We start from the raw sequence: 27,525 nt of genomic DNA, 5'->3' as shown, positions 1-27,525 counted from the left end.
CTGTGCTGGGAGTGTCAACCTTGGATTTTTGTGCTCATGTCTTTGAGTGGGACTTGAACCTGGAACCTTGTGACTCAGACGAGAGCACTACCAACTGAGCTGCAGCTGACACTGAAGTGCAGCTCATCCTCTTCCCCCTAGTTCAGTGAATCTTTTCATTGAATATGCAACCAATTAAAGCTATAAGCATCTTGTTCACTCAGCATATTGAAGCAGTGTAGTTCTGTTTCTTGCATTATCTGGTTTTAGAGAATGCCACACCTTCATTAACATAGGCTCAAGTTTATACACCACAAATTTGCCTCAATAGCTGGCAAAGCTGCAGTGACTACAGCTAGATCAGCACACATCTGGTGCTGGTTGGCTAGCTTTTATAATAATCGTTGCAGCAAGCAAAATTGGCACTTGACAAAAGCAGGTGGAATAATAGGTGTGACAACACTGAATCAGTTACCATCAGTACCCAATCCAGAAAACAAGCACCAATTATGGCAAGACTCATCTTTTCCAATACACTAAAATCTAAACACATCATGCAGCACACATAAAAAGACTGGATCGGTTAAAAAAAAATCTAGTTAACCAGCATTTGAAAGAGCACATGTGGCTAGTGATCTGCAAGACAACTCAACATTCACAAATAACTAGATTGAAAAGACCAAAACCATTTCATAAGCACCACTCAAGTTAATACAATTGTTGCACTGGGCCAAGTTCCAATATACATCTTCAGGTTATTGCTTTGGGAGATGGGAAACAATCTCCTTCACTCTACAATGTATACTTACATCACCTTTGTAACACAAGATAAATTCAATGCTCAGATTAATTAAAAGGAAATGTCTATGACAAGAATTAAGCTTCAGGACATCAGAAATCCTGGTTAATCCAACAGGTTTATCCTTAACATTGAATATATATCACTGTACATTAAAAGGTTGTGGTCAGTGTCCCATGAGAAACAACATTCATGTATACCAGCATTCACTGCATTTGAATTACACGGTCAAAACTTGAAGGCAATTGGTCAAGAATACAATTGATAAATAGCAACAGGAAATCTTAATGCTGCAATTGTGTTATGTTTTACCTGTGTCAAAACATTTACAGACTGCAAAGTCTGAGCAAGTGCAAACCTTAGGCATTATTCCAATCGTATTATGTAGTACCTACTTACAAAAAGGAACCTTTTTCATTACTTAAATTTGCACGAGGCAACAAGAAACCAGTCTAAACAAATTTAACTATTTCAAGCCACATTTTTATTTGAAGTTTATCAATATAAATGGTACAAATGTACTGAAGCTGCACCAAAGGGACTGTTAACCACTCCTGCATTTTCCGATGTTTACATCGTCAACTCCTGCAAAAATAAAATAGTTATCAGAATCATAGGATATTCAACATCACATCCAACCATACAGATTAAAGCAGTTACAACAGTAGAATAAATTTGAAACAGCTATTCTTCATTGTAGATTCCAGCATTACTACAACAATCCTGTCTATATATATATTTTTTTAAAGTCAACAATCATTACAACGTCCTCCTCCACCCAGATCACACCATTAAACAAAATGTAAAGAGAACTTACCATAATAGCATTTACAATATCGTTGTTGTTGTTTTTCAATGCTCGGACAGCCTTAGCCCTAGACACATTGGCTTGGGACATGACGAGTTCTATATCCTTGACCTCCACACCAGTCTCATCAACCTCAAGAAAGTTTTTAAAAAAAAGTTGTTTTATTTCCTCCAACTTTAGTCAAACAATGCCACATACCATTCCCACCCGTATAAGAAAGCACAAAGTGAAACTACATCCGTCTAAATGGCACAATATGTTCACAATAGCACAAGACAGCATTCAAAAGTTATTTCAAATAAAAACAGGCAGATAATGCAAAATTTCTAGGTGTATACATGGTAGCACTACAAATTACATTTAGGTGCTTCAGTTTGAACTAAATAATCTAGATTAAATGCCAATGGAATGCTCAAAATTCTCAGCTGCATTTAATGAATAAACACCTCGAAGTATATTCCTGCCCCTTGACTGCAGCTCAAAACATCCCATTGGATCTTTTCTACCCCTTCCATCATCAATGGCTGATGTAATTTAATAATGTTAGTGGGCCATACAGAACAGGTAGGCTCCAGGTTTATTGCCTTGTCTCAGCTGAGTTAGCCAATTTCTGCCAGGATCCAAACACTTTTGATCACTGCCCACTTTCAACAGCATGTGGATAGCATCAGGTTCAACTATGTTTAGTTTAGTTTTTTTAGTTTAGAGATACAGCACTGAAACAGGCCCTTCGGCCCACCGAGTCTGTGCCGACCATCAACCACCCATTTATACTAATCCCTTATTCCTACCACATCCCCACCTGTCCCTATATTTCCCTACCACCTACCTATACTAGGGGCAATTTATAATGGCCAATTTACCTACCAACCTGCAAGTCTTTTGGCTGTGGGAGGAAACCGGAGCACCCGGAGAAAACCCACGCAGACACAGGGAGAACTTGCAAACTCCACACAGGTAGTACCCAGAATTGAACCCGGGTTGCTGGAGCTGTGAGGCTGCGGTGCTAACCACTGCGCCGCCCTCCACAACTAGATAGCCTGGCAATGCTCAATTGAGGATTACACATGAACAGTCACTTAACTGAATCACTGAAGGGTGATGGTTCCAAAGCACAAGTAAATGCCTCAAAAGGGGAGAAAGTTGCAATGTTTATTTAAAATAAAAGGCTGTTCCATATTTAAAAAGACAAATGGTTATGAGCACTGCACCTCAGGAAGGTGATATTGGCTATGGAGGGGGTGCAGTGTAGATCACCAGTATTATATTAGAGCTAAAAGTTAAATTAGGAGGACAGGCTACATAGATTAAGCTTGCAATCCCTCAAGTATAGAAGATTAAGGGGTGATCTAATTGAGGAGTTTAAGATTAGAGGATTTGATAGGGGAGACAGATGGTTTTGGCCAGGAGTGGTGGGGGTGGGGAAAAAGAGAAAAGAGGGTGTAGTCCAGAACAGAACAAGGCGGCATAAACTTAAAATTAGAGCCAGGCCATTCAAAGGTGATGTCAGAAAGCACTTTCCCCCTCCACACAAAGGGTAGTGAAAATCTGGAACTCTTCCCCTAAAGACTGTCAAGGTCTGTCAATTGAAAATTTCAAAACTGAGAGATAGATTTTCATTAGGCAAGGTATTAAGGATTACAGAACCAAGACAGGTAAGTTGGGAGTTAAAATACAGATCAGCCATGATTCAATTAAGTGGCCAAATAGCCTACTCCTAGTTCCTGAGGCACACCTGCAACCATTACTAGCCTGTACATAATTTGGATCCAGAACGAAACTGAAGTGATACCAGATCTGATATGGGCAGTAGTGTGTGTGGTGTTCACAAACTCAAGACAATAGGAAATAAACATACCTCCTCCTCTTCGCTCTCCTCCTGTACAGTTGGAGTCTGTGTGTTTTCTTGGATATTGGCAACAGATTCGCCCTGTACCTTAAATTTCTCTGCAGCAGCCAGTTGAGCTTGCTGAGATAGATCTTCAATCTAAGCAGATAATCAAACATTAAGTTACCTTCATCACACAAGGACCATCACTTTCTCACCATTGCAAGAAAACACTTTTAAATGCAACAGCATTAGTTTTTAAAAAATTCTTCCATGGGATATGGCCGTCACTGGCAAGGCCAGCATTTGTTGCCCGTCTCCAATTGCCCGATAACTGAATAGCTTGCTCGGCCATTTCAGAGGACAGTTAAGAGTCAACCACATTGCTGTGGGTCGGGAGTCACACATAGGGCAGACTACATATGGATGGCAGATTTCCTTCCCCAAGACATTAGTGAACCAGATGTGCTTTTACAACAATCAACGATGGTGTCATGACATCATTATTGAGACTAGCTTTCAATTTCAGATTTTTATGCCATGGTGGGATCAGAACCCATGTACCCATGTCCCCAGGGAATTAGCCAGGGACTCTGGATTACTAGTTACTAGACAGGATAAGCAGAAATAGAATCTCAACTGAAAGATGTTTGCTACATACGTGGGAATGTGTGGAAAAGTGTGAGTAAAAGTAGCCTAACTGTGCATGATCAAATAGTGATCACATGATCGAATTCAAGGTAGCGTTTGAAAGCGAAAAGCACAAATCAGCTACTAGAATTTTAGACTTGGGTAAGGCTGACTTTACCGGGATGAGACAGAGACTGTCCACGGTAAACTGGGTCGATCGACTGCAGAACAGTGGAGAATATTTAAAGAAACATTTAACGAAATACAGAGCGAGTATATACCCTGAGAGGAAAAAGCTCCACTTCACACAAAAAACAGCCATGGACAACTAAAGAGATTAGGGATAGCATAAAACAAAAAATGGCTTACAAAAATGCAAAACGCAGCACAGATCCGGCCGAATGGGACCGATACAAAGACCAGCAAAGGGTCACAAAGCAGCTTATAAGAGCTACTAAAACAGATTATGAAAGGAAACTTGCAAGGGACATCAAAATCAATAAGAAATATTATAGTTACATAAAGGGAAAACGGGTGGTCAAGAGCAATGTAGGCCCACTAAAAGCTGAAAATGGAGATATTGTCATTGATAATGGGGAAATGGCAGACATGTTGAACAATTACTTTGCCTCAGTATTTACAGTTGAAAAGGAGGATAACTTGCCGGAAGTCCTGAAAAAATTCACAGCCGATAGGGGACAGGGACTTAATACAATTAACGTAAGTAAATCATCAGTAACAAGGAAATTAATGGAACTAAAGAGTGAGAAATCCCCAGGACCTAACGGTTTCCATCCGAGGGTATTAAAGGAAGTAGGGGAGCACACTGTAGATGCCCTAACTATAGTCTTTCAGAGTTCCCTAGATTCAGGAGTGGTCTCTCTGGACTGGAAAGTTGCACATGTCACTCCACTTTAAGAAGGGTGACAGGAGGAACCAAGGAAATTACAGAAATAAAAACAAGAAATGCTGGAATCACTCAGCAGGTCTGGCAGCATCTGTAGAAAGAGAAGCAGAGTTAACGTTTTGGGTCAGTGACCCTTCTTCGGAATACAAGGAAATTACAGTCCAGTTTGCCCGACATCTGTGGTGAGAAAATTGCTGGAGTCTATAATCAAGGATAGGGGGACTGAACACCCAGAAAAATTTCAGTTAATCAGGGACAGCCAGCATGGATTCATGACGGGAAGGTCATGCCTGACAAATCTCATTGAATTTTTTGAAGAGGTGACTAAGGTAGTAGACAGGGGAGTGTCTATGGATGTTATTTATATGGACTTCCAGAAGGCATTTGATAAAGCCCCACATAAGAGACTGTTAACTAAGGTAGAAGCCCATGGAGTTGAGGGCAAATTATTGACATGGTTAGAAAGTTGGTTGAGTGGTAGGCGACAGTGGGGATAATGGGCAAGTACTCCGATTGGCAAGATGTAACTAGTGGTGTCCCTCAGGGATCTGTGTTGGGGCCTCAATTATTCATTAACAACTTGGATGATGGCATAGTCAGTCATATATCCAAATTTGCTGATGATACAAAGTTAGGTGGCATTGTAGACAGTCTAGATGATAGCATAAAATTGCAAAGAGATATTTACAGACTAGGTGAGCGGGCAAAACTGTGGCAGATGGATTTCAATGCGGGCAAGTGAGAGGTTATCCATTTTGGACCAAAAAAGGATAGAGCTGGGTACTTTCTAAATGGGAAGAGGTTAAGCACAATGGATGTCCAAAGAGACTTGGGGGTTCAGGTGCATAGATCTTTAAAATGCCACGAGCAAGTGCAGAAAATAATCAAAAAGGCTAATGGAATGCTAGCCTTTATATCTGGAGGATTGGAGGATAAAGGTTATGCTGCAGCTGTACAAAACCCTGGTTAGACCCCACTTGGAGTACTATGAGCAGTTCTGGGCACCACACCTTGGGAAGGATATATTGGCCTTAGAGGGAGTGCAACATAGATTTACAATAATGATACCTGGACTACAGGGGTTAAGTTACGAGGAGCGATTACACAAATTAGGCCTGTTTTCGCTAGAATTTAGAAGGTTAAGGGGTGATCTGTTTGAAGTCTTCAAGATATTAACAGGAAAAGACAGGCTAGATAAAGATAAACTATTTCCACTGGTTGGAGATTCTAAAACTAGGGGGCATAGTCTAAAAATTAGGACCAGACCGTTCAGGAGAGATGTTAAGAAGCACTTCTTCACACAAAGGGTGGTAGAGGTTTGGAACTCTCTCCCACAAACAGCAGTTGAAGCTAGAACAGTCGTTAATTTTAAATCTGAGATAGATAGATTTTTGTTAAGCAAAGATATTAAGGGATATGGGCCAAAGGCAGGTATATGGAGTTAGGCTGCAGATCAGCCATGATCTCATTGAATGGCGGGACAGGCTCGAGGGGCTGAATGGCCTACTCCTGTTCCTATCTTCCCATGTTCCTAAAAAGCTCTGAACTAGCATTGGTATAAATAAAGCAGGCGACCCACTTCAGGAATAGGATTCATAGCCAGACTGAATTAGAGACATAGAAATGTAAATCAAATTTAGCCTTTCCTTCTTTGTTCATTGTTTTCCCTCTCTCTCCTCTCCAAACATCATATGACTGACTTTGGTCACAGCATGGGGACACAAGGAGCCTAGAGCCAAGAAAACCAATACATTGACAGGTGGGGGCGAAAGAGACCCACTCAAAAAGTTGTTCTGGGCAGCCCAAACTATGCAAACAGGGTAGCTTCACTGATTATTTCAGATATCACAATGTCAGCAAAAAGAAAGGAGACAAATTTTGCCATTTGTCTGCAATAAGCATTAAGGTCACAGCTTCACAACAGGACCTTCATTCCCACATTTTGCTGGCAACAGACTTAGACAAAAGCCCCAATATTGCACAGTAACAGTTTACCTTGGCTTCACCAAAAACAATATAGGTATCTGATGCTGGGCTCTTGTAGACATCTGGTTTTGTGATGACAAACAGGATGTTTTTAGATTTTCTTATCGTGACTCTGGTTACCCCAGTAACCTGGCGAAGCCCTAGTTTTGACATTGCCTGCAAGAAAAACAAGGACTTTCAGGAAAGAGTTCTAGTTGCATCTGAATTTAACAACTTTTCCCAATGGCTATTGTTCAGTTTTAAAAAATCTTGCAAGAAGGTAAGGCAATAGTTGCAAACAGATTTAATTTAGTTGGAGAGGCTGCTTGGCAGAACACTTTCTTCACACTGCTCCCCACCACTCACTAGAGACAAAGTGAAAATTGACACAAGTATCCAACATGGCTGCAGTGGCTGGTTACAGGAGCTAACTACTGGCTCTTTCCTCATGTGAAGCACTTAGCCTCTGCTCAGGAGCTCCCCACCACCGCCCCCACCCAATCAACTGAACAGACCAAGATCATGAACTCAATGTAAGAAAATTATAATAGATTGATGCACTAGCTAGCCAGCCTATTATAGAAATACAATAATCCAGACTTTTAACATGAGGTTAAATAAATGCTCCAAACATTAACCAAAAATAACTGTGAAACTTTCTTGCAATCAACCCATTACATCTTACACAAAATGTAGTAGAGACAAGTGTTTCAATTCTCCCCAGTAAACAGAGCATGGACAGCTTTTTGCCCACACAAATTGTTAATAACCTGCAATAAATATTTACTCACTTTCCGTGCCTTCTTTTCACTTCTGCTCTGTTTTGCTTTGCTGACTGGTTCTTCATCTATTTCAGCTGCTGCTGCAAGCTTTGAAAGAAAAAAAATTAAATTACCACAAGAAAATTCCCACAAGGGACAAACACACTAAGCATACCTGTTTCTATCATATAGCACAAGGACACCTCTACAGCCGTTAAGTGCACATGTACTGGCATGGAGTCATACAAACCAGGAGGGCTCCAGAGTTGACAGGCTGTGGCGCTAGCTCTCGTTTAAAGCAGCAATAAAATGAACAAAATTCCGATCCCTGGATGCTATGTAGTGCCAGAAAGGAGAAAGTCAATGTGATAATTTTGGTGTCCATGCCCCCAGTCAAATAGCCCAAACACATGTGGCTTGGGAGTTCCCTCCATGGGTGCAAGCAGGAACTTGCACCCAAAGCAGAGGCTAACTTGCCACTGTAAAATTATGCCCAAGTATCTCCCCCAGTGCATGAACTTAAAAATTAGCATAAATGAGATATTAGCATAAACAATTAGGGCCCCAAGGAAATGCAGAACCCACACCAGTACATTTATTCTTTGGGTTTTAAAATGTCAACTCAGTAAACCAATCACATGTTTAAGAACTGTCAACTGCGGAAGCTTTCCAATTTTTAAATGGGACTCGTATATCATGTAAATTATGCCATAACGTCATTAAAGCTAACAAAACACAGCTGGCCTCAGTGAGGATATTTAAAGTGCGACTTCCTTGCTGTACTTGAAAATCTGGTTGCAATGTTGAGATGACTCATCCCTCCACAAACAGGCACGACTGTATAGTACTCATTTTAGAGTCAAGGGGGCATGGTCAGTTTTGTGTGGAGATTCAGATGGATGATTTGATGGACAGATGTAAAAGAGCTTCGAGACTTAAGCGTTTTGCAGTTATGCGCGCAATTTGTGCTCAAAATTCGAAACCACAATTTGTTAGTGCCCAAATCTTGGGTGTGTCTGGGCACAAATGCGGAGGAGGCTCCAGGCCATGAATTGCCAGCTGGGCACAGTCAATACTAATCACACCCTCAGCACATCATAGCACTTAAGAGTCGAAGAGGTAAAATAATTTCCATTTTATTCCACTCACAAAAGGAAACTTGTACAATTGTGTCAGACAACTTTCAACCTTTATTTATTCAGCAATATACATCAAAGATACTTTTACACAGTAAACATTAGTGCAAAGGTACATATTTAACTACTTCTTCAGCCCCTTCCATCAAGCGATTCAACATTCAAATTCCACTACATAGCATCTTTTTGCTTACAATACACATGCAGATCCCCTTTCAGTTAGGAAGGGGAGGTCACGTGAAAGCAAATATCTGGATGAGATTGGCAAAAAGTGGCACATGAATGGCCATGTGGAGTAAGTGAATTAAATAAACTCACCACAATTATTATTCACGACCCCCTCCCATGCCACCCACAGTAGTTAGTGCAACATTATGAAATCCATATATTCATGCCCATAGCCTGTAGAATTGCCATTTGGGGGAGCTCGTAGAGGGCTGTTGGCATCCCAACCAGTATGAGCCAATGGTTTCAGAATACAACATAGCAAAGTGGGATACAGTGCAGGCTGGTGAGGAGCATGTTTGTGGAAACGTACCCAAACAAAAATGTTAAAACTGGAGGAAGCGAGAACCGACAGGACTGTACACAGTCAAGACTTTTTGCCTTCTGAAACAGGGTTAGAGTGTTTACATTCACATATTTGCAGACACACCTGAGCTTGCTGTGTCGCTGACTGCGCTGTATCCTGTTCCTCCAGTTCTGGTACCGACTCATCGCTGTCCGATTCTGTCCCAGACCCTACAAAACGTTACATATTTAATACAGTACTCTTAACATTTTCTAGGTTTGTGGCACTTTAGTGAGTTTCAAAGAAAGTGAGATACTTGTCTGGAAAAAAGGAACACCACTTTATGGTATTTACCACAACCATGTTTAACAGGCAGCCATGCTAACGTGTAAAGTGTAAACTTGTACACTAAAGCTTTAACCTTGTACAGTTTTATTTTAAAAAGGTGCAACATTGACATGATCTATTTTTAGAAAGCCATAAGTAACAAACCTCGGAACCCAATAATACACTGTAAAGAAAACACCTTTGTGGCATTACAGGAACTTTTTACCTTCAATCTGTTGTAGACAAGGGAGAAAAACATTGATCTGGATATTACAATGCTGTCTACTGGTTAAGCTTTCACACCATGCAATAAAAGCTTCAAGGTTAGCGTGAATTTCTTGGTACCACACAACACTCCAACTTATACAGGTGCCATCAATTCTCCGTATTCGTACCTGCAATGCTCAGCCTGTGTGTAGAAAATAAGCAAACAAACTTGCAAAACAATCTGGGTTTTAAAATATGCGCAAACTCTGAAGTTTGCCCCAGGCTTCAGGTATGAAGTGTACATAATGGTCATTAGATTTTTTTTAAAAAAAGAACCAGTGTATTGCAAATATTCACAGGTTGAGTTACGCAGGCCAGTTTTAGCACGTGTAGCATGGTGTTAATAAAAGATTAGTGTACTATTAACCACTCAAAACCAGCTCACTCAAGTGTTAAGTCCCCACTAGTGAAATAAAACAGTGAAGAAACAAAAAGGTGGACTCCATGTTTCCATTAGTATGCAAGCTGTAAACATCTTGTGGACAGAGTTGAAATTTGTACATTATGTCTGTTAACCTGTTCCAAAAGATACAGCAATTCCTCAAATGAAAGATTACCAAAGACAATTGATACATTTGATAAATTCAAAGAGGGCATGCAATACCTGGTAGTTACAGCTTATCTTTCTCCCTTCCCCCATATTACAAATAAAATAGTTATTGCTAATGATTAGCTTTCTCAAATTATTCTGGGCTATATATTTTACATAAAGTACAGATTTCACACCACTTGCCTTTGCTAAAGGACAGACTAACTTAAAGCTGCCCTATTCATGCTGGCAGACACAAGAAATATATTCAATAAAAACACACGCCTTCACAGAGTCCAAGTGCTCCACTTAAAAGTTAGCCGTTCCTAAATGTGAACTTTAACAGGACAAGCCTTACTTCCCAGAGCAACTAGGCAGGACACTACTACATGCACACCCCAACCAAACTAAATACCCTCATCATTCTGCTTCACCACAGGCTCCTTTCCAGCTGAAGCAGTCTTGGGAATTGCCTTCTCAATAACAGGCAGGGCAGGAGCATCAAGAAGGGTAGTCTCGTCGATAGCAGGAATCAATGGTGGCATCTCATCATCATGAATTTGGGCAGCTGAAGATTCAGGGGATGGGGTAGTGAGTTGAACAGAGGCAGATGGAAGAGTGAAAGATGATGGAAAATCAGTGATAGGTGCTGTAGATTCTGATAAAGAAAGTTTGGTGGATAAAGGCATTTCATGAGGTGAATAGTCAGCAACAGGCAGAGAGGGAGGCAGTCTGGTGGCAGCATGCAAAGGTGGCTGAAGCTGTGCATTAACAGAAGGGTCAAGAGACAGAAGCAAGTCAGTACATTGAGCAACTTGGTCAGATGAGGTTAGCTGAATGACAAGGGGGTGTAGCTCTGAAAGAGGCAGGTCAGGAGATTGAAGCAGTTGAACAGGTGGGACTACAGTCAGTGTCTGGTCAATGGCAGGCATAGGTGGCTCATCAGCGAGGTGGACAGAAGAATCATCAACTTGAGGATTGAGAGACTCATCATTGGCACTGATTGCTGAAGATGTTTCAGTAATGCACACAGGTACCACAACCTGTACCTCAGTTTCTAGAGGGACAACACCTGGAGGGTCAGTGGACAGCTCATCCACAGTAACATCCAGAGGATTAACTGACAATGGCAGATTAGTGTTATTAATGGAGGCAACTGGATGGTTGTCTGCTGAAAGCAGCCCACCAGTAACACTGGAAGCAATGGGATCGGTGGACAAAGGTACAGTATTTATGGCATCATCCACAGTTTGAGCTAAAGGCATCCCAGAGGGAGCAACTGTGTCAATAGGCAAAGGCAAGGTGGCAGTATTCGGGGCAGATAAGGGCAGACAATCAACAGCCATAGGATCACATGAAGGCTGCTTGTCTACGGTGAATGGAACTAAAGGTACAGCAGACAAAGTCAGTTGGTCAACTACAGTGGCAGCCGCGTCGGGGGGCACAGGCGAGCGATCAGCCGCGTCGGGGGGCACAGGCGAGCGATCAGCCGCGTCGGGGGGCACAGGCGAGCGATCAGCCGCGTCGGGGGGCACAGGCGAGCGATCAGCCGCGTCGGGGGGCACAGGCGAGCGATCAGCCGCGTCGGGGGGCACAGGCGAGCGATCAGCCGCGTCGGGGGGCACAGGCGAGCGATCAGCCGCGTCGGGGGGCACAGGCGAGCGATCAGCCGCGTCGGGGGGCACAGGCGAGCGATCAGCCGCGTCGGGGGGCACAGGCGAGCGATCAGCCGCGTCGGGGGGCACAGGCGAGCGATCAGCCGCGTCGGGGGGCACAGGCGAGCGATCAGCCGCGTCGGGGGGCACAGGCGAGCGATCAGCCGCGTCGGGGGGCACAGGCGAGCGATCAGCCGCGTCGGGGGGCACAGGCGAGCGATCAGCCGCGTCGGGGGGCACAGGCGAGCGATCAGCCGCGTCGGGGGGCACAGGCGAGCGATCAGCCGCGTCGGGGGGCACAGGCGAGCGATCAGCCGCGTCGGGGGGCACAGGCGAGCGATCAGCCGCGTCGGGGGGCACAGGCGAGCGATCAGCCGCGTCGGGGGGCACAGGCGAGCGATCAGCCGCGTCGGGGGGCACAGGCGAGCGATCAGCCGCGTCGGGGGGCACAGGCGAGCGATCAGCCGCGTCGGGGGGCACAGGCGAGCGATCAGCCGCGTCGGGGGGCACAGGCGAGCGATCAGCCGCGTCGGGGGGCACAGGCGAGCGATCAGCCGCGTCGGGGGGCACAGGCGAGCGATCAGCCGCGTCGGGGGGCACAGGCGAGCGATCAGCCACGTCGACAGCAACTGCATCAATGGGAGAAGGTATTACAACAGCAGCAGATAAACAGGGTCCATCCGAAGTAACAATAGCATAACTGGGTAAAGATGCAGCAGTAGTTTCAGCAATTTCGTCAGCCAAAGGCTTGATGTCCATGCCAGAGGCAACTCGAGGATCGATGATTGAAGGCAGTTGAAGGGCAGTGGTGGCACTAATACTGTCACATGGAAAAAGTCCAGGGCTGGTAGTAACTGAGTCAGCAGATAAAGGCAGTCCATCATTGAGGTCAGCAGTTGAAGGATGAACTATCGGTGCAGCAACTGAGTTAATAGACAAAGGCACAACAGAAATAACAGGATCAAATGAAGATGGACCATCAGTAGCAATATTAGCAGGAAATGGCATGGTAGCTGTAGTAATATCAGATGAAGACAGCCCTCCTTGAATGGCAACTTCATCAGCCAAAAGCTGCCCATCATTGGTGGAGGAAACAAGAGGGTCAGTAAGTGAACACACCTGATCAATGGCAACTGTAGGAGCAGAGGGCTCGACAGGAACAGCAATATGGTCACAGGAAAGTAGACCATCAAGGGCAACATCAGTACCCTTGAGACACTCAGGCAAAAAATCAGTTGCCTCCAGATCAGTCAAATGCTGATTTTGCATCACAATGGTAGCTGGAGTGTCAGTGGGCAAGGGCAGCTGATTAATGGTGGGGCAATCAACTGCATTAGCTGTAGTTACAGTGGTGGTAACAGTGCAGGCAGGCAAGGTAATATCATTGGCAATAGTAATATGGTCAGCTGGGGACAGTCTTAAGTCAGAACCTACTTCAGCATCCAATGGAACAGCAGTACTATTAGACGGAGTCAATCCAGACCAGGCAGCTGGATCAGTGGACAAAGTCAACTGATCAACAAGAGCAGCAGCAACTGGGTCAGCAGACAAATACATAACAGAAGTAGCAACCAGGTCAGATGAAGCCAACCCATCAACAGCATCAGTACAGTCAGTGGATAACAGTGGCTGATCAGTTGTAGGGCCAGCAGTAGGTGAAGGCAGCATCTCAGTAGAAACAATAGGGATAGCAGATAGAGACAACTCTAAAGGAGGTTGAACAAGAGATAGCACAGAAGCAGACAGGGATGAAAAATGATTGTTGATAGTGGCTTGGGGGGATGGAAGCTGAAGATCAGGGCCATGCAAATCAGTAGCAGCCGGAAGCTCCATCTTATTGGCACTGCTGGATTCATATTCAGCCTGTATGTACTCACTGGCTGAAGAAACTGATTCATGCTCAGAACAGGTTTCAATAGTAGCTGTTGAAGATAACCAAAAAACCATCAATAGGAGCATAAAGAGAAGTGTTGTCATTAGGATTTAAGTATGAAGTTTTCATAAAATGTCAACTACAAAAAGAAATGCTCAGTTACATCAAATCTACACCACAGTAACAGGCCATTTGCCCCAACTGGTCTTTTGCCAATAATGCTCCACACAAGCCTCCGCCCACCCTTCATCTCACCCATCAACATGTCCTATTCCTTTCTCCCTCATACCCTTATTTAGTTTGCCCTTTAATAGGCCAATGTTATGTGCCTCAACCATTCCTTGTAGTCATATTTTGTTTTATGATGCTCCTGTGAAGCATCACAAGGTCAGAAGTGGGGATGTTCGCTGACGATTGCACAATGTTCAGCACCATTCGTGACTCCTCAGATACTGAAGCAGCCAGTGTCCACATCCAGGCTTGGGCTGATAAGTGGCAAGTAACATTCACGCCACACAAGTGCAAGGCAATGACTATCTCAAACGAGAGACTCTAACCAACCTCCCTTTAACATTCAATTACCATCACTGAATTCCCCACTATCAAACATCCTGGGGGGGGGTCACCAATGACCAGAAACTGAACTGGACCAGCCACATAAATGCTGCAGCTACAACAGCAGGTCAGAGGCTGGGAATTCTGCAGCGAATAACTCACCTCCCGTCTCCCCAAAGCCTGTTCACCATCTACAAGACGCAAGTCAGGAGTGTGACAGAATACTCTCCACTTGTCTGGATGGGTGCAGCTCCAACAACACTGAAGTTCAACACCATCCAGGACAAAGCAGCCCACTCGATTGGCAGCCCATCCACAAACAAATATTCAACATTCACTCCTTCCACCACCGACAGTGGCAGCAGTGTGTACCATCTACAAGATGCACTGCAGCAACTCATCAAGGTTTCAACAGCACCTTATAAACTCGCAACTTCTACCACCGAGAAGAACAAGGGCAGCAGATGCATGGGACCACCAGCTGCAAGTTCCCCTCCAAGCCACATACCATCCCGACATGGAATTATATCGCCGTTCCTTCACTGTCACTGGGTCAAAATCCTAGAACTTCCTTCCTAACAGCACTTTTGGTGTACCTGCACCCCAAGGACTTCAGCAGTTCAAGGCAGCTCCCCACCACCTTCGAGGGCCTTTTGAGCACAGGAGCAAGGATGTCTTACTGCAGTTATACAGGGCCTTGGTGAGACCACATCTGGAGTATTGTGTGCAATTTTGGTCTCCTTATCTGAGGAAGGATGTTCTTGCCATGGAGGGAGTGCAAAGAAGATTTACTAGGCTGATTCCTGGGATGGCAGGATTAACATATGAGAGATTGGGTCGGCTAGGCCTATATTAACTAGAGTTTAGAAGAATGAGGGGAGATCTCATAGAAACCTATAAACTTCTCACAGGACTAGACAGGCTAGATGCAGGGAGGACACTCCCAATGGCTGGGGAGTCCAGAACCAGCGGTCACAGTCTCAGGATACGGGGTATACCATTTAGAACGGAGGAGAAACGTCTTCACTCAGAGGGTGGTGAACCTGTTGAATTCTCTACTGCAGAAGGCAGTGGAGGCCAAGTCATTAAATATATTCAAGGAAGACATAGATATATTTCTTTATGCCAAAGGGATCAAAGGATATGGGGAGAAAGTGGGAACAGGGTACTGAATTAGACGATCAGCCATGATCTTTTATGAATGGCGGTGCAGGCCCGAAGGGCCAAATGGCCTACTCCTGCTCCTATTTTCTATGTTTCTATGGCAATTAGGGATGGGGCAATAAATGCCTGCCTAGCCAGCGACGCCCATATCTCATGAACAGGGGAAAAAAAACCTTGCGACGTTATTACCCTCAGCCTTCCCTGATAAGTGTAACCGCAGTTCTGGTATCATCGTTTGCATCTTCTGCAATGACTATATCCTTTGCAGAATATGGAGAACTGTACACAGAACTCTGGCTGGTGTCTAACCAAGGTTCTGTAAGAGTTTAACATAACTCCTGCTTTTCAAATCTATCCCGTCGAAATGAACCCCAGTGCTTGATTTGCTTTTTAAAAAATGGCCGTATTAACAGTCTTTTAGTGATGTGTTATTTGTACCCCTGGATCCCTTTGCTCCTCTCCCCCATTTTAGATTACCCAAGCAGTATGTGGCCTCTACCCTTGCTACCAAAATTCACCACCCCATACTTATCTATATTGAAACTCAATTGCCAATTACACACCCATTCTGCAAGTTCAATGTCTTCATGTAATTTGTCACATTCTTCCTTTATATTAACTACACTCCCCTATTTGGTGTCTAAGTTTTGAAATTGTACCTGTGCAATTAGATTTGAATAGCCCCCACCCAAAAATACATGGCTGAGTATCAAACATTTTGACTTGATAATTGATGATTGAAACTGAACCAGTCAGCATGAGCAATAGGGAAAGATGGAAGATAGCCCAGTAGAATAGCCCACTCAAATGAAGATTTTTCAACAAACAGCCAAGTGCTAGTCAGTCACTCGTGGTGATAGTAATTTGATGTGACCAATTAAGGAGATCACACAATCACTAAGTGCATTGGTTTAGGTAAAACAAATCTTGGTGCTAATATATGTTAATTAATCCTATTGACAACACTGATTAAAGAAACAGAAGTTACAAAAATTGGAAAGAGACAGAAAACAGGAAGACATTCTAAGCCCACCTCCCCACCCCCTACAATGTAAAATAATCTTGATATTTGTCACATTATACTGAATGACCAGGATAGCATTAACCACTTATACATATGCACATGTTGAGACATTTTTGAATTTTTAAAAATGGGATAAGGATTACAAAACATTTAATTGCACCCCTTTATTGATCTGGATGTAAGAAACATAGTGTGGCTGTCAATATTCAATATCATGACTTTATAATGCTCCTAAAGTTAAATGCATAGGTCATATTTCTATGCCCTCTCTAGTATGTAATAGTTTTAAATATACACAACCTGGAGATAAAAACTTTCAAACCGAGCTGTTCTAATGGTATATACAGCACATGGCATAACTGGAGCATTGAGGCACAGCTGACCTCTACAGCTTCCAGGATAGAGCTGGGCAAGGGGAAAGTGAAAGTTAGGTGTCTCACTCCTGATTTTTGCCCAGTGACCGCCCCCCCCCCCCCCCCTCACCCCAGCTAGAAAGCATAGATATGGATACCAGAGGACAACTGGATCAGGCTTGGCTAGGATGCCCTTCCAATTAAATAGCCAAGAGAACTGTCTTTGCTCATGACAAACAGCCACTGGAACAAGGTCCTAAAGGACTACCAGCAACTGTCGAACCAGAATTTAGCGTAAGCCACCACTCGGAGAATTTTTTTAAAAAAACAGGAATGTGCGCAATAATTCAACAGTGCAGTTACAGCTGGGGTAAATATGAATTTAAATTGTTTTAAATAATGTTTGAAGTGATGTTAGCACTAGGGAAATTGAGTTTTTCAATTTTGGCAGAGCTGGCATCAAGTATCCCCAGATCAGGTAGAAAACAAATGCAAAGTAAAACTCCCAACTTTGTCACAATAGATCTCTCAAACCAAACTTCAGATAAAGCACTCCTACTGTACCGATATGGGTTTCAGTTCCCCTAGGAGCATGAGCAAGATCCCCAATTTATTTTAGGGAGTTTCATGCCGTGTCTTGCACTGACTGAATCAGCTGTCAAACCACTTAGGACCCATATAGCTGTCACAAGAAACCATAATCCCAGTTTGGGCTGAATCCAGAGGTGAAAAGACTGCAAACCCAAGTCATCACCTACTTCAAATGGAGTGGTTATAGCAGTTGAGAATACTCTAGTGCACAAGAACAAACAAGAGGTTGTTAGCAGAACTGAAAGTCTCAGATCACTGTTAGTTTAAGATGGCATCTATTGTCAGTCTACCTGCAGTTTGAACAGACTTCTCAGGAGATGCAGATGCTTGGACTGCATCAGGCACAGCAGGAGCTTCTGAGGCAGGAGCACCAGCCCCAGCTAGAAAGTGGAGTGATAACATGAGTTACAGACAAACCTTAAAAGCAAACCTACAGTCTAGATTAAACCCAGATACGGTTACATATAAATGTGTAATTCACAATGCTTAGTTTTACAACAAGCCAGAACCTCAAAAGAATCAAACTGAATTAACATTTTTGCACACCATTTCTGCTGGGCTTTTAACAGGTTTTGATCATTTGTAGCATTTGACAGGGTTTACCAATCTGTACCTGTAAAAATCAAAATTAACAGCACTTTTTGTACAAAGTATTTAAATACCAATAGGTTAACAATAGTGGATACTAATCTTCTAGGCTGTCAGTTCGCATTTTAGTTTAGACCAGGGCTTTTCAAGGCTCTCTGTGCAAATAGATTCTCCCAGGGATCACATCCTAACTTCAAAACAAGAGGGTCAGCCAGGCAAAGGAAAACAGTGCTTTCATTTCAGAAACCATTAGTACATAGCAACAGAAATATTGTACTAGTAAGAGAAATAGCAATCTGATGACATGGTGACCAAGAGTCCAGGAACCAGCTTGAAAACCCATAATTAAAATGGCTTCAGTGGGAGAGTTGTACCACAGAATTAACTGAAGAGAAACAGGCTATTCGGCCCAACTGATCCATCAGTGAGTATGCTCCACACGAGCCTTCTTCCACCTCATTTCACTGAACCCCATCACCATATCCTTCTATTCCTTTCTCCCTCATGTTTATCCAGCTTCTCCTTAAATGCATCTATGCTATTCGTCTCAACCACTCACTGTGGTAGAGAATTCCACATGCATACCAATCTCTGGGTAAAGAAGTTTCTCCTAAATTCCCTATTGGATTTTAGTGACAGTCTCATATGACTTCCAGTTTAGGATTTCCCACAAGTAGAAATGTCCTCTCTACGTCCACCCTATCAGACCCTTTAGAATTTTATGGACTTCTAATAAGATCATCCCATACCCTTTTCTTAAAAAAAGGAAAGAACCCCAGCCCGTTCAGTCTTTCCTATTATAACCTCAGTTCTGACATGTTTTAAATTTTTTTTTGCACCTTCTCTAGTGCCTATATTTCCCTTTTGTATACCAGTTCACAGGGTACGGAGTCAACTCCTTTGCAAAGGCAAGCTATTGCAATAGGAGGTAGTGATTTGGGGGAGGGAAAAAATCTTTCTGCTCAACAGTGTCTACATATCCTGTTTTCTCTCCAACCAGGGATGCATCAGGATTACTGAGATATTTCTACTACGACTCTAAGATTCAAATAGATTTAAAAATAAGACCCAATCTCCAAGCCTGATGGAATCCTTGGTCCCAGTAACCTTAAATACAGACATACACAACCAACAAAACTAAAATTTAACCGTAGTATACACTTTAGTACAGATGCACTGCAAAACAAAATGCAAGTGTAGATTTGTAGGCCAGTTAATCATTTGGCTCAAAGCTCAAGAACATAATCATAGGGTCACAGGTTGCAACTTGAATTAGCAGCGATTCAACACAGCACTGTCTACCAAAATGGAGATCTAATGATAAACCTGCAAACTTCAAATTTGTTAGAACATTGGAAATGCATTACAGTAGAGTCATGGGAAACTTTTTGTAACAATTGAAAAGTTAATAACTGTTAGATACATTTAGATAAAGAGTCAAGTGTGCCAATTTTCTAGGGTATCTACACTAAAAAAAAGGTTCCTCATTCAGTTCAGGCTACTGAATCTTTTAATAATGGCTGCAACAGACTATCATCCATGAACAAGGCTGCATTATACAAACCATGGGAGGATAAATATAAAAGCCAACAGATGCAATATTCCAAAACTAATCGCCCTTTAGATTTAAACAATTTATGTATTGGATAGGAGCCAGTGACAAGACCATCTCTGGTTAGGTATATATTGTCAAACATTACACAATACAAGCCATTCAAGAGCCTACATTTTCCAATGAGTTTTTCCTCCCATTCCCAAGCAAATAATCTCTAACTCTTCATTTTCCCTCTCCCATTAATGGTGTTATGGTCTTTACATTATAAAATCCTAGGGGCAATAAAATGCATTCTGGATGAGCTGGTAATCTTTCAAATATATTGTCCCAGTTTTGTTCCACAAATGTAATTACACAGGAACAGGAGGGGGTCATTTAGCCCCAAGCCTCTTCTGCCATTCAATGAGATCATGGCTAACCTGCCATGATCTCCACATAACCAAAAAGGTATTTAGAGATATGGGTATCAAAAAATAAATCGGTTTTAAAATTAATTGATCTAGCATCAATTACCACTTGCAAAAGGTGGTGGACGTTTGGAAGTATTTTGCATGAAATGTTTCCTAATTTCAGTTTATAATTCAGCTGGCCAAATAAGTTACCTCTTGAGGTTTCCAACTACCATTTAGAGTCACTCAAACCAGTTTCTTGATCCAATTTACAAAGCACCATTCCTAGCCAACAAAGCCAACTCACAATCTACTTTCAATATCTAATCATTTCAAGTTTCTCCATTCACAACCAACTATAAAATATTTCAGCTCTATAGAGGGACAGCCATCACAAGAGCAAAGCACCCAAACTCACCAGGCAAATAAAATCAACGGCAACCAATTGTAGCAATTCACGCTCGTGCTGCTACTTTTTCAAAGTCAATTTACCTACATTTCACCCAAATACAGTTATGCAATAGCTGCTAGCACCTTCTAATACTGAAAGCAAAGTCACCCTAGTGCATTGCTTTTAATAGAGCACCACACACCTGGACTCAATAAAAAATGGAAATATTTACTCTAACAGTTGAGTTTTACTCAATATTATGTCATGAACAATGAAGACCGCCAAACCTTGATTAAATCTGGGCAAGATTTGATCCCCAAGGTGTACCCTAAATTCTGTGCGTCTCCCTCTCCAATCCCAGTCCCAAATGAAACAGGGAAAGGCACATAAACGCAGCCGTTTGGCAAACCAATCTCCCAATGAAGAAAGATCCAAATAACAAATTCAACCACAATCAACTACAGCTTGATAAAAGCATTGCATGAAATGTTCATGTGCCTGCAGTAATTTTTAAACTGCTCAGCTTTCTGTGGCATTTTCCCCTTTCTGCTCTCCTGAAGGGGCAGACGTGCTGGCTATGTGGCAGCCCCAGACGTCCAGAGTTCCAGCTCAGTCACAAAACTAGGTCGACACCCTGGTGCTGTACTGAGGGAATGCCCCAGAGAACCCACCTTTCAATAAGACACAAAAATGAAGCCCTGTGTTTTCCAGGGTTTAAGCTGATAATTTCATGGAACGACACAAATTCCCTCAGGCACCAGCAAAAAATGCTACCAGTTTTAATGATAATCACTTCAATTTTATCATTTCTGGCTGCTTAGTGCAAACTGGCTGCTGCATTTGCCTACATTCCAATGGTTTCATTTCAAAATAGTTAATGGTGTAGCACTTTGGGAATCACAAAAGGCAGCACTATTAATGCAAGTTTCCCTACCCCCCCTCCTCACCTCATCATACAGCTTGGTTTGCACAAATTGACTGCCAGATTTGCCTGCTCAGTGACTGAACTTCAAAGTAGTCTTTTGCACACAAAGCACTTGCAACAACCCAAGAGATAAGACACGATACACAAAGTTAAGTCTTGCATGTGCTAGCTTATTTTGTGCAAATTGGCTGCCGCATTAAACTATGAGTTGCGCTTAAAAAATCCAGAGACACGGCACCACCTTTATGCAAGCAAAACTTACATGCACTGTATTTTATTTTGCGCAAATTAGCTGCTGCAATTGACTGAACGATGGCACTTCAAATTAGTTCTTCGAACATGTCGGACTTTGGGACATGCGGAGATAAAGTGCTGTATTAATGCAAGTCCATTGTTCATTTTGCGCAAATTGGCTGCTGCATTTTCCTATATTAATGGTGACTGCACTTGTGTGCATTACTTTGGAGATGGCCTTAGACGAGAACACACTTTATAAATACAAGTTGTTCTCGCTCTCTCCTACAGACTTAGTTTAAGTCAGTGATACTTCAGCTGTAATAAAGATAACAGTTTCAGCATCATGAAGTATGTACTTAAAGGAAACTTGTAATGGCTTTCATACACATTGAAAACTGATGTAAACCCACTTGCCTGCGTATGACAGAACTCACTATACCCCTTTACTGTAGTAACCTAGGCAAAATAGGTATGGACAGTTAAAATGATTGCACAGCAGCATTTTCAATATGGAAATTGGACAACAGCTGAAAAATAATGTTAGAATCTGGAAATAAAACCTGGCTACTAGAGATGGTTATGGTGACAAAGCTACCACTTTAACACTAACAACGCACCTGAAAGCTCCTGAACAGCCTGAGACATTGCATTCTCAATGGTGGCCTCAGTCTGGGAAGCTTCACTTGCCACCTCAGTAACAGCCGATTCTGTTGAGTCAGTAGCTGGAGTCAATTCACTCGGAGCAGTGCTTTCTCCCCCAGAGGCAGGAGAAGGGCTGACATCACTGTGTTCTTCTGCTGTAAAGGATTTGGGACAGTACTACAAGCAGCCAATATAAAGCCAAAACTGCCCAGGTGTGCAGGTTATCCTACTTTAGGGTTTGACTGCCCCATGACCCCAAAAGGGAAAATGAATCCTTACACCAGATCACCACATGCATTAATGTGCTCCAGTTACACTGACAGTAAAATGGTCAGCTTCCCATTGGATGTTCAGTAAATGCTTTAATAGTCCAGTTGCCCCTTAAATGGTTGTAGAAAGTGTGGAAAAACCCAAGAAGCCTTGCATCAATACCATCAGTATATATAGTGAAAGATGTTTACACTTGTACTTTTACTGCTGCAGATTATGCTCATTTGACAGCTTTTAGTGCACTGCATAACCCCCAACGTGCCACTTATCTGAATTAGTATTAATCCATTTCAGAATGCATGATTAACAACTTGACAGCCCTGAAGAAGGCCGACTCATTAAGATCATGTAAAAGTTGCATGTTTCCAACAGTGACAAATTTGAGAGAGATATCCACCAGCATTTTAACTTTACACAAAATTAAAAATGTCACTTAAAAACAAGCAACTCATTTCCTTCACTATGAAATTCAAGTGAAATATGTAGAAACTCATTTTTCATTGCATCAAACCACTTTTTAAACTGTGGCTACTCGTGCCATATCAATGGTTTTAAATCAAGTACAAGTATAAATGGTCAACTTGACAATTTCAAACAAGTCCTCCTTTATGAAACTAATGCATGGCATTAGCAATCCTGTCCAATACCCATTGCTTATATTTCAGTGCAAGAGAATTTTAGATCAGTATCAAGACTGCTTACTGTTGACCACAACCACCCCAAATTAATCCCAACAATGATGTATGCTTCATGCACCAACAGTGCTCAAGGCTTGAACAGAATGCAATGGCTGCTAATTTTGTAACGTGTGGAGCTGTATCTCAGTATGCATAAAATGTTCATACAAGCACTATGCACAGCAATGCATAAAACGGCACTCTTTTACAGAAGAAATGCAACTCAATTTCAAGCATCGTTGCAAATTGCAATAGCGCTGCAGTGGTATTATACCTCAGAAACCTGTGTAGAAGAACCTGAAAAGTCAGCAAGAAGGAGGAACTAACTTAGTAAGAAAGAGTGTTATATTTCATAATTGAAATTTAATTTATAATAAATTCTCTCCCTTAGAAGCACCACTTGAAAATGTTCATGTGAAGACTAGTGTACTGACATTAAATACCTATTTTTGGATTAACAGGCAATTAGCAAGTCATTACTGTACAAACAAAACATTTCACCCATTTAAAATCCTACTCTCCCACCCAGGAAAAAGGCATTTGTCTTGCCTCTTCAATTTCCCCACAAAAATAGAGAACTCATAACTTTCCAAAGCAATTATAGACTGCCTCTGACATTCAATTCCAAATTAAATAGTACTGCAGTACAAATGGCCACTTCACTCACCTCCTCCTTCAGGAAATGGCCCATCAGGCCACAAGTCACAACACACCCTAGCAATACACTTATTTAAAAAAGACAGGCTGAGACAGCTTGGAACCTTCTAATCATCAGCACACGATTCTCTCGATCACTGAATGAGAGCAGAAACCTGCTTTCCACTTACCAATCTTCGCATTTTCTATAAATACATTGCTGGGCTCAGCATTTTGAGGTATAATACCAGTCTTGCTGGACACTTAGTCGCTTGAAACACACCTTTTGTCAGAGTGTGCAGGGAGAGAAGAGGAAGGAGAATACAAATAGGATCTGGAAATGGACCAGATATGGGAAAAAATGAACAAAACCTTAAACATACTTAACCTGGGGGGTGAGGGGTCACCGAATTCTGAGTACTTCAAAGCCACCACGAGTCAATAGGCAGCAAAGTTACACTAATTTTAGGTATGATCTGAAGTTGACCCACAATGAATATACCAAGCCTTGATCACTGCTTATAGGGACCCTAATGAATGAGCCAAAAATAAACTGGCTTGGCACAATGCAAATAAAACCCATAAACAGGTAACAAGGATCCCTGTGGCACAGTTAGCATGTATACAAACCTGTTTCAGCTTGAGTCTGCTGCATTTCTTGCTCTGTGGCAGGAACAGTTTCTGTGGCTTCACCAGGCATTTCTAGACAGAAAAATATCCAGTTAGCAGAAACCCATTCACCATAATTAAGTGCACCCATGTAAAGGATTAAGTAGTGCCACTGCTACCAGGCATTTCTGGCTAGGAAGAAGGTGGCAGTCTTTGCAACAAACTTACCTTGGGCAAAGTTTTTGAAAGTGAAACCCTCATACAGAAGTTTTGAGTCACAATTGCATTATTCAAAAATGTAGATAGTGCACAAAAAGACTGTTTGCTGCAAGACTGGACCCACCAGAGGTACTCACCATTTCAGAAGATGGTCAATGCTCCTAAGAGTTATGCTCATTGGGAAATATTACAGCAAAAGCAAGCCAAATTTAAACTGGAGGATGAATCATCCAAGGCTAAATTAATGCTGGTGGATAAATAAGAGACCAAGCCTAAATTTGGCATCTCATTCAAAAACTGGACAGACAAGGAACTGAGAAATCATAACCATGTGAATCAAACTGAGAAAAGACATACAACTCCGTTCTGAAGACAGAACCAGAAAGGAGCATTCCAAAACATTTCCAGCATCTTTTGCTTTTATGAAACCAACAGAAAATGCTGGAAAAACTCAGCTGGTCAGACTGTTTCTCTATAGATGCTGTCTGACCAGCTGAGTTTTTCCAGCATTTTCTGTTCTTATGCGAAAACAATTCTGTCTGCTGCTCCTACCAGCTCAGATCATTCAGCACCTTATGCTTGAGAATGACAGGATAAAGAAAATCAATGTATGAAGGAAGTGGCATTGCAATTGCACAGTAGACAAGGATTATTAGATAGAGTGGCAACAATTCTCCATTTTACTTTATTTGGAGCTGCTTGAAATGTTATTGGCCATAAATGAATTATATTGAAGTTACACATACTTGATACAACTACATATGTCAAGTCAATCACAGTAAAATATTCCATTTACTCAGCTATGCAATGACCATTGCTCCTTTGAGCTCAATTATTACACACCAGATTTCAAGTTAAATCATTTAGGCTTAAAAAACTTAATACTTTCTTCAACCAGGTTTTTGGACTTTATGTACATTATGTACGGATCTGTTAAGGTTTATGGTAAGCATTGGGTCGGGGCAGGCATCCTGAATGATTAGTACTTCATTGCAATGATAGGATCGCAAAATTAATGACAAATCCAGAGGCTGCGTGTACTTGGAAAGGCAATATTCAGTAACACAAAATACCGTAAGTCAAAATGGCACGGAACACAAAAAAATACGTGAAAAGTTTCCTGATCAACTCACAAATAGCCTAAAAGGTCACATTTCAAGAGTGGGAGAAAAATATAACTTAAGCCACCAAAGTAATTTAAAAATGATCTGTATAAATAAACGACCCCCTATTACAAACTAGGGCTCCCACACAACCTAAAGGTATGGTGGAAACAACTTTTCGTGGCCTACTTGAGCATATTCAACAAACTGAAGCCATCTGAAAACAGATAACCCCCTAAATCTATTCACGGCCTCAAACACCACATTTGGGCTAAAACGTCGACCCCTGGGATTCTTTCTCACCCTCTCCGCTCCAACATTAAACTGCTTCTTCTGGGACACCACGAGATTACTGCTGCGCCCTCCCTTGGACATTTTCGCTAAACCACTTCATTTATCCACTTTTACCAGTTAATTTTCACGATATCTAAAGTATAAAGTACCCCTTTCTCTTACAATGCCAAGTTTACACCCATTGTCAATAGTTTAATGAACGGATGGAAGTGGATTTTCCACAGACACTTACTGCCTAACTTCGTCAAATCCAAGATGGCTGGAGAAAGAGAGTGGAGTTCTTTCACAGATATTAAAAAAGTCGCGCTTGTAGTTCCGGGTCATCCGCCCACCCTGAAGCCCCACCCCTTCCGTTTGTTGATTGGTCAAAGTACCCACGATCAACCATTTCCGGTATGTTCGTCACTGGTCTTCCAGGATTTGGATCGCAATGTTCCTGCAGTCTGAAAGTTAGCAGTGGATTATGTTCATCTACATTATTGATATCCACCAGTGCTCGCCGCATGTAAAAAAAAACTGCCCTGGGCCAAATTAATCCCCCTTTTTTTGGCCAGACAACTATATAATGTGGGGAAACCCAGCAGCGTGTCCAAGAGTTTTCAAATCAAGTTGAGAAATTTGCACGGCTAGATTTTGTACTGATAGCATGCACAATCCTCCCAAAGGGTTATACCCCACTTAAACAAGTGTAAGGAGCTGAGGTATTGTCTGACAGAGTAGAGGCTTTAGGGACCACCCATCCAAAGTACTGCTGGAGCTTTAACTAATTTAAAGCTGTGTAGTTTACTAGCACATAGGAATGGTATACTTCCGAAGAAGGGTCACTGACCCGAAACGTTAACTCTGCTTCTCTTTCCATAGATGCTGCCAGACCTGCTGAGTGATTCCAGCATTTCTTGTTTTTATTTATTATATATGGTATACTTCTTGCTGCTTGTTCAGCCAGGACCACCCTGGTGGGGTGTTGGGGCACTGATGTGGAATTATCTGGAGCATCCAGATCTTGTTGATAGATCTACATCTCCAGGCTAACTAGTCAATCATAAACCGTGCTAAAGGGTACTGTAGACCTGGCTGGTTCAGGTATCCGACTACTGAATCTGCCATAGAAAGTTGTTTTGAGTTTCCAATGATGTTCACTGATTAATCTGATCACTAAGTCTAATCTACAATTAATGTACTTATTTTCGAGTGTTCGTCAGAGACATAGAATGATGTATCAGTGACTCGTGTATGCAACATTTTCTGTAATTTCCTCAGATTTATGCAGTTTGCTTTTGAGTACATTTTAGCTGCAAGTTGCAGGGCAACATGATGGAATACTGGGA

General features: G+C 42.2%; 1 protein-coding gene across 2 annotated transcripts; it reads right to left on the bottom strand.

Annotated features, from left to right (window-relative positions):
- Positions 1-1,239: 1,239 nt before the first annotated feature.
- Positions 1,240-26,530, bottom strand: naca (nascent polypeptide associated complex subunit alpha). 2 transcript variants are annotated; one of them, XM_068024658.1, is made up of 9 exons: positions 26,430-26,530; positions 24,603-24,674; positions 17,953-18,042; positions 9,469-9,554; positions 7,708-7,785; positions 6,947-7,093; positions 3,445-3,573; positions 1,596-1,718; positions 1,240-1,363 (listed from the first exon to the last, which is right to left on the bottom strand). In XM_068024658.1, exons 2-9 carry the CDS (start codon positions 24,670-24,672, stop codon positions 1,349-1,351), a joined length of 738 nt encoding a protein of 245 aa, XP_067880759.1. In that variant the 5' UTR covers positions 24,673-24,674; positions 26,430-26,530; the 3' UTR covers positions 1,240-1,348. The 2 variants fall into 2 exon arrangements, with proteins under 2 accessions (XP_067880759.1, XP_067880760.1); XM_068024659.1 differs by lacking the exon at positions 17,953-18,042 and having other exon boundaries at positions 26,430-26,529.
- Positions 26,531-27,525: the final 995 nt, after the last annotated feature.

This window comes from Heterodontus francisci, chromosome X (assembly GCF_036365525.1).
Source record: "Heterodontus francisci isolate sHetFra1 chromosome X, sHetFra1.hap1, whole genome shotgun sequence".
NCBI lineage: Eukaryota > Metazoa > Chordata > Chondrichthyes > Heterodontiformes > Heterodontidae > Heterodontus > Heterodontus francisci.
The sequence above is the reverse complement of the archived record's forward strand: the minus strand, read 5'-3'. Positions and strand labels throughout refer to the sequence as shown.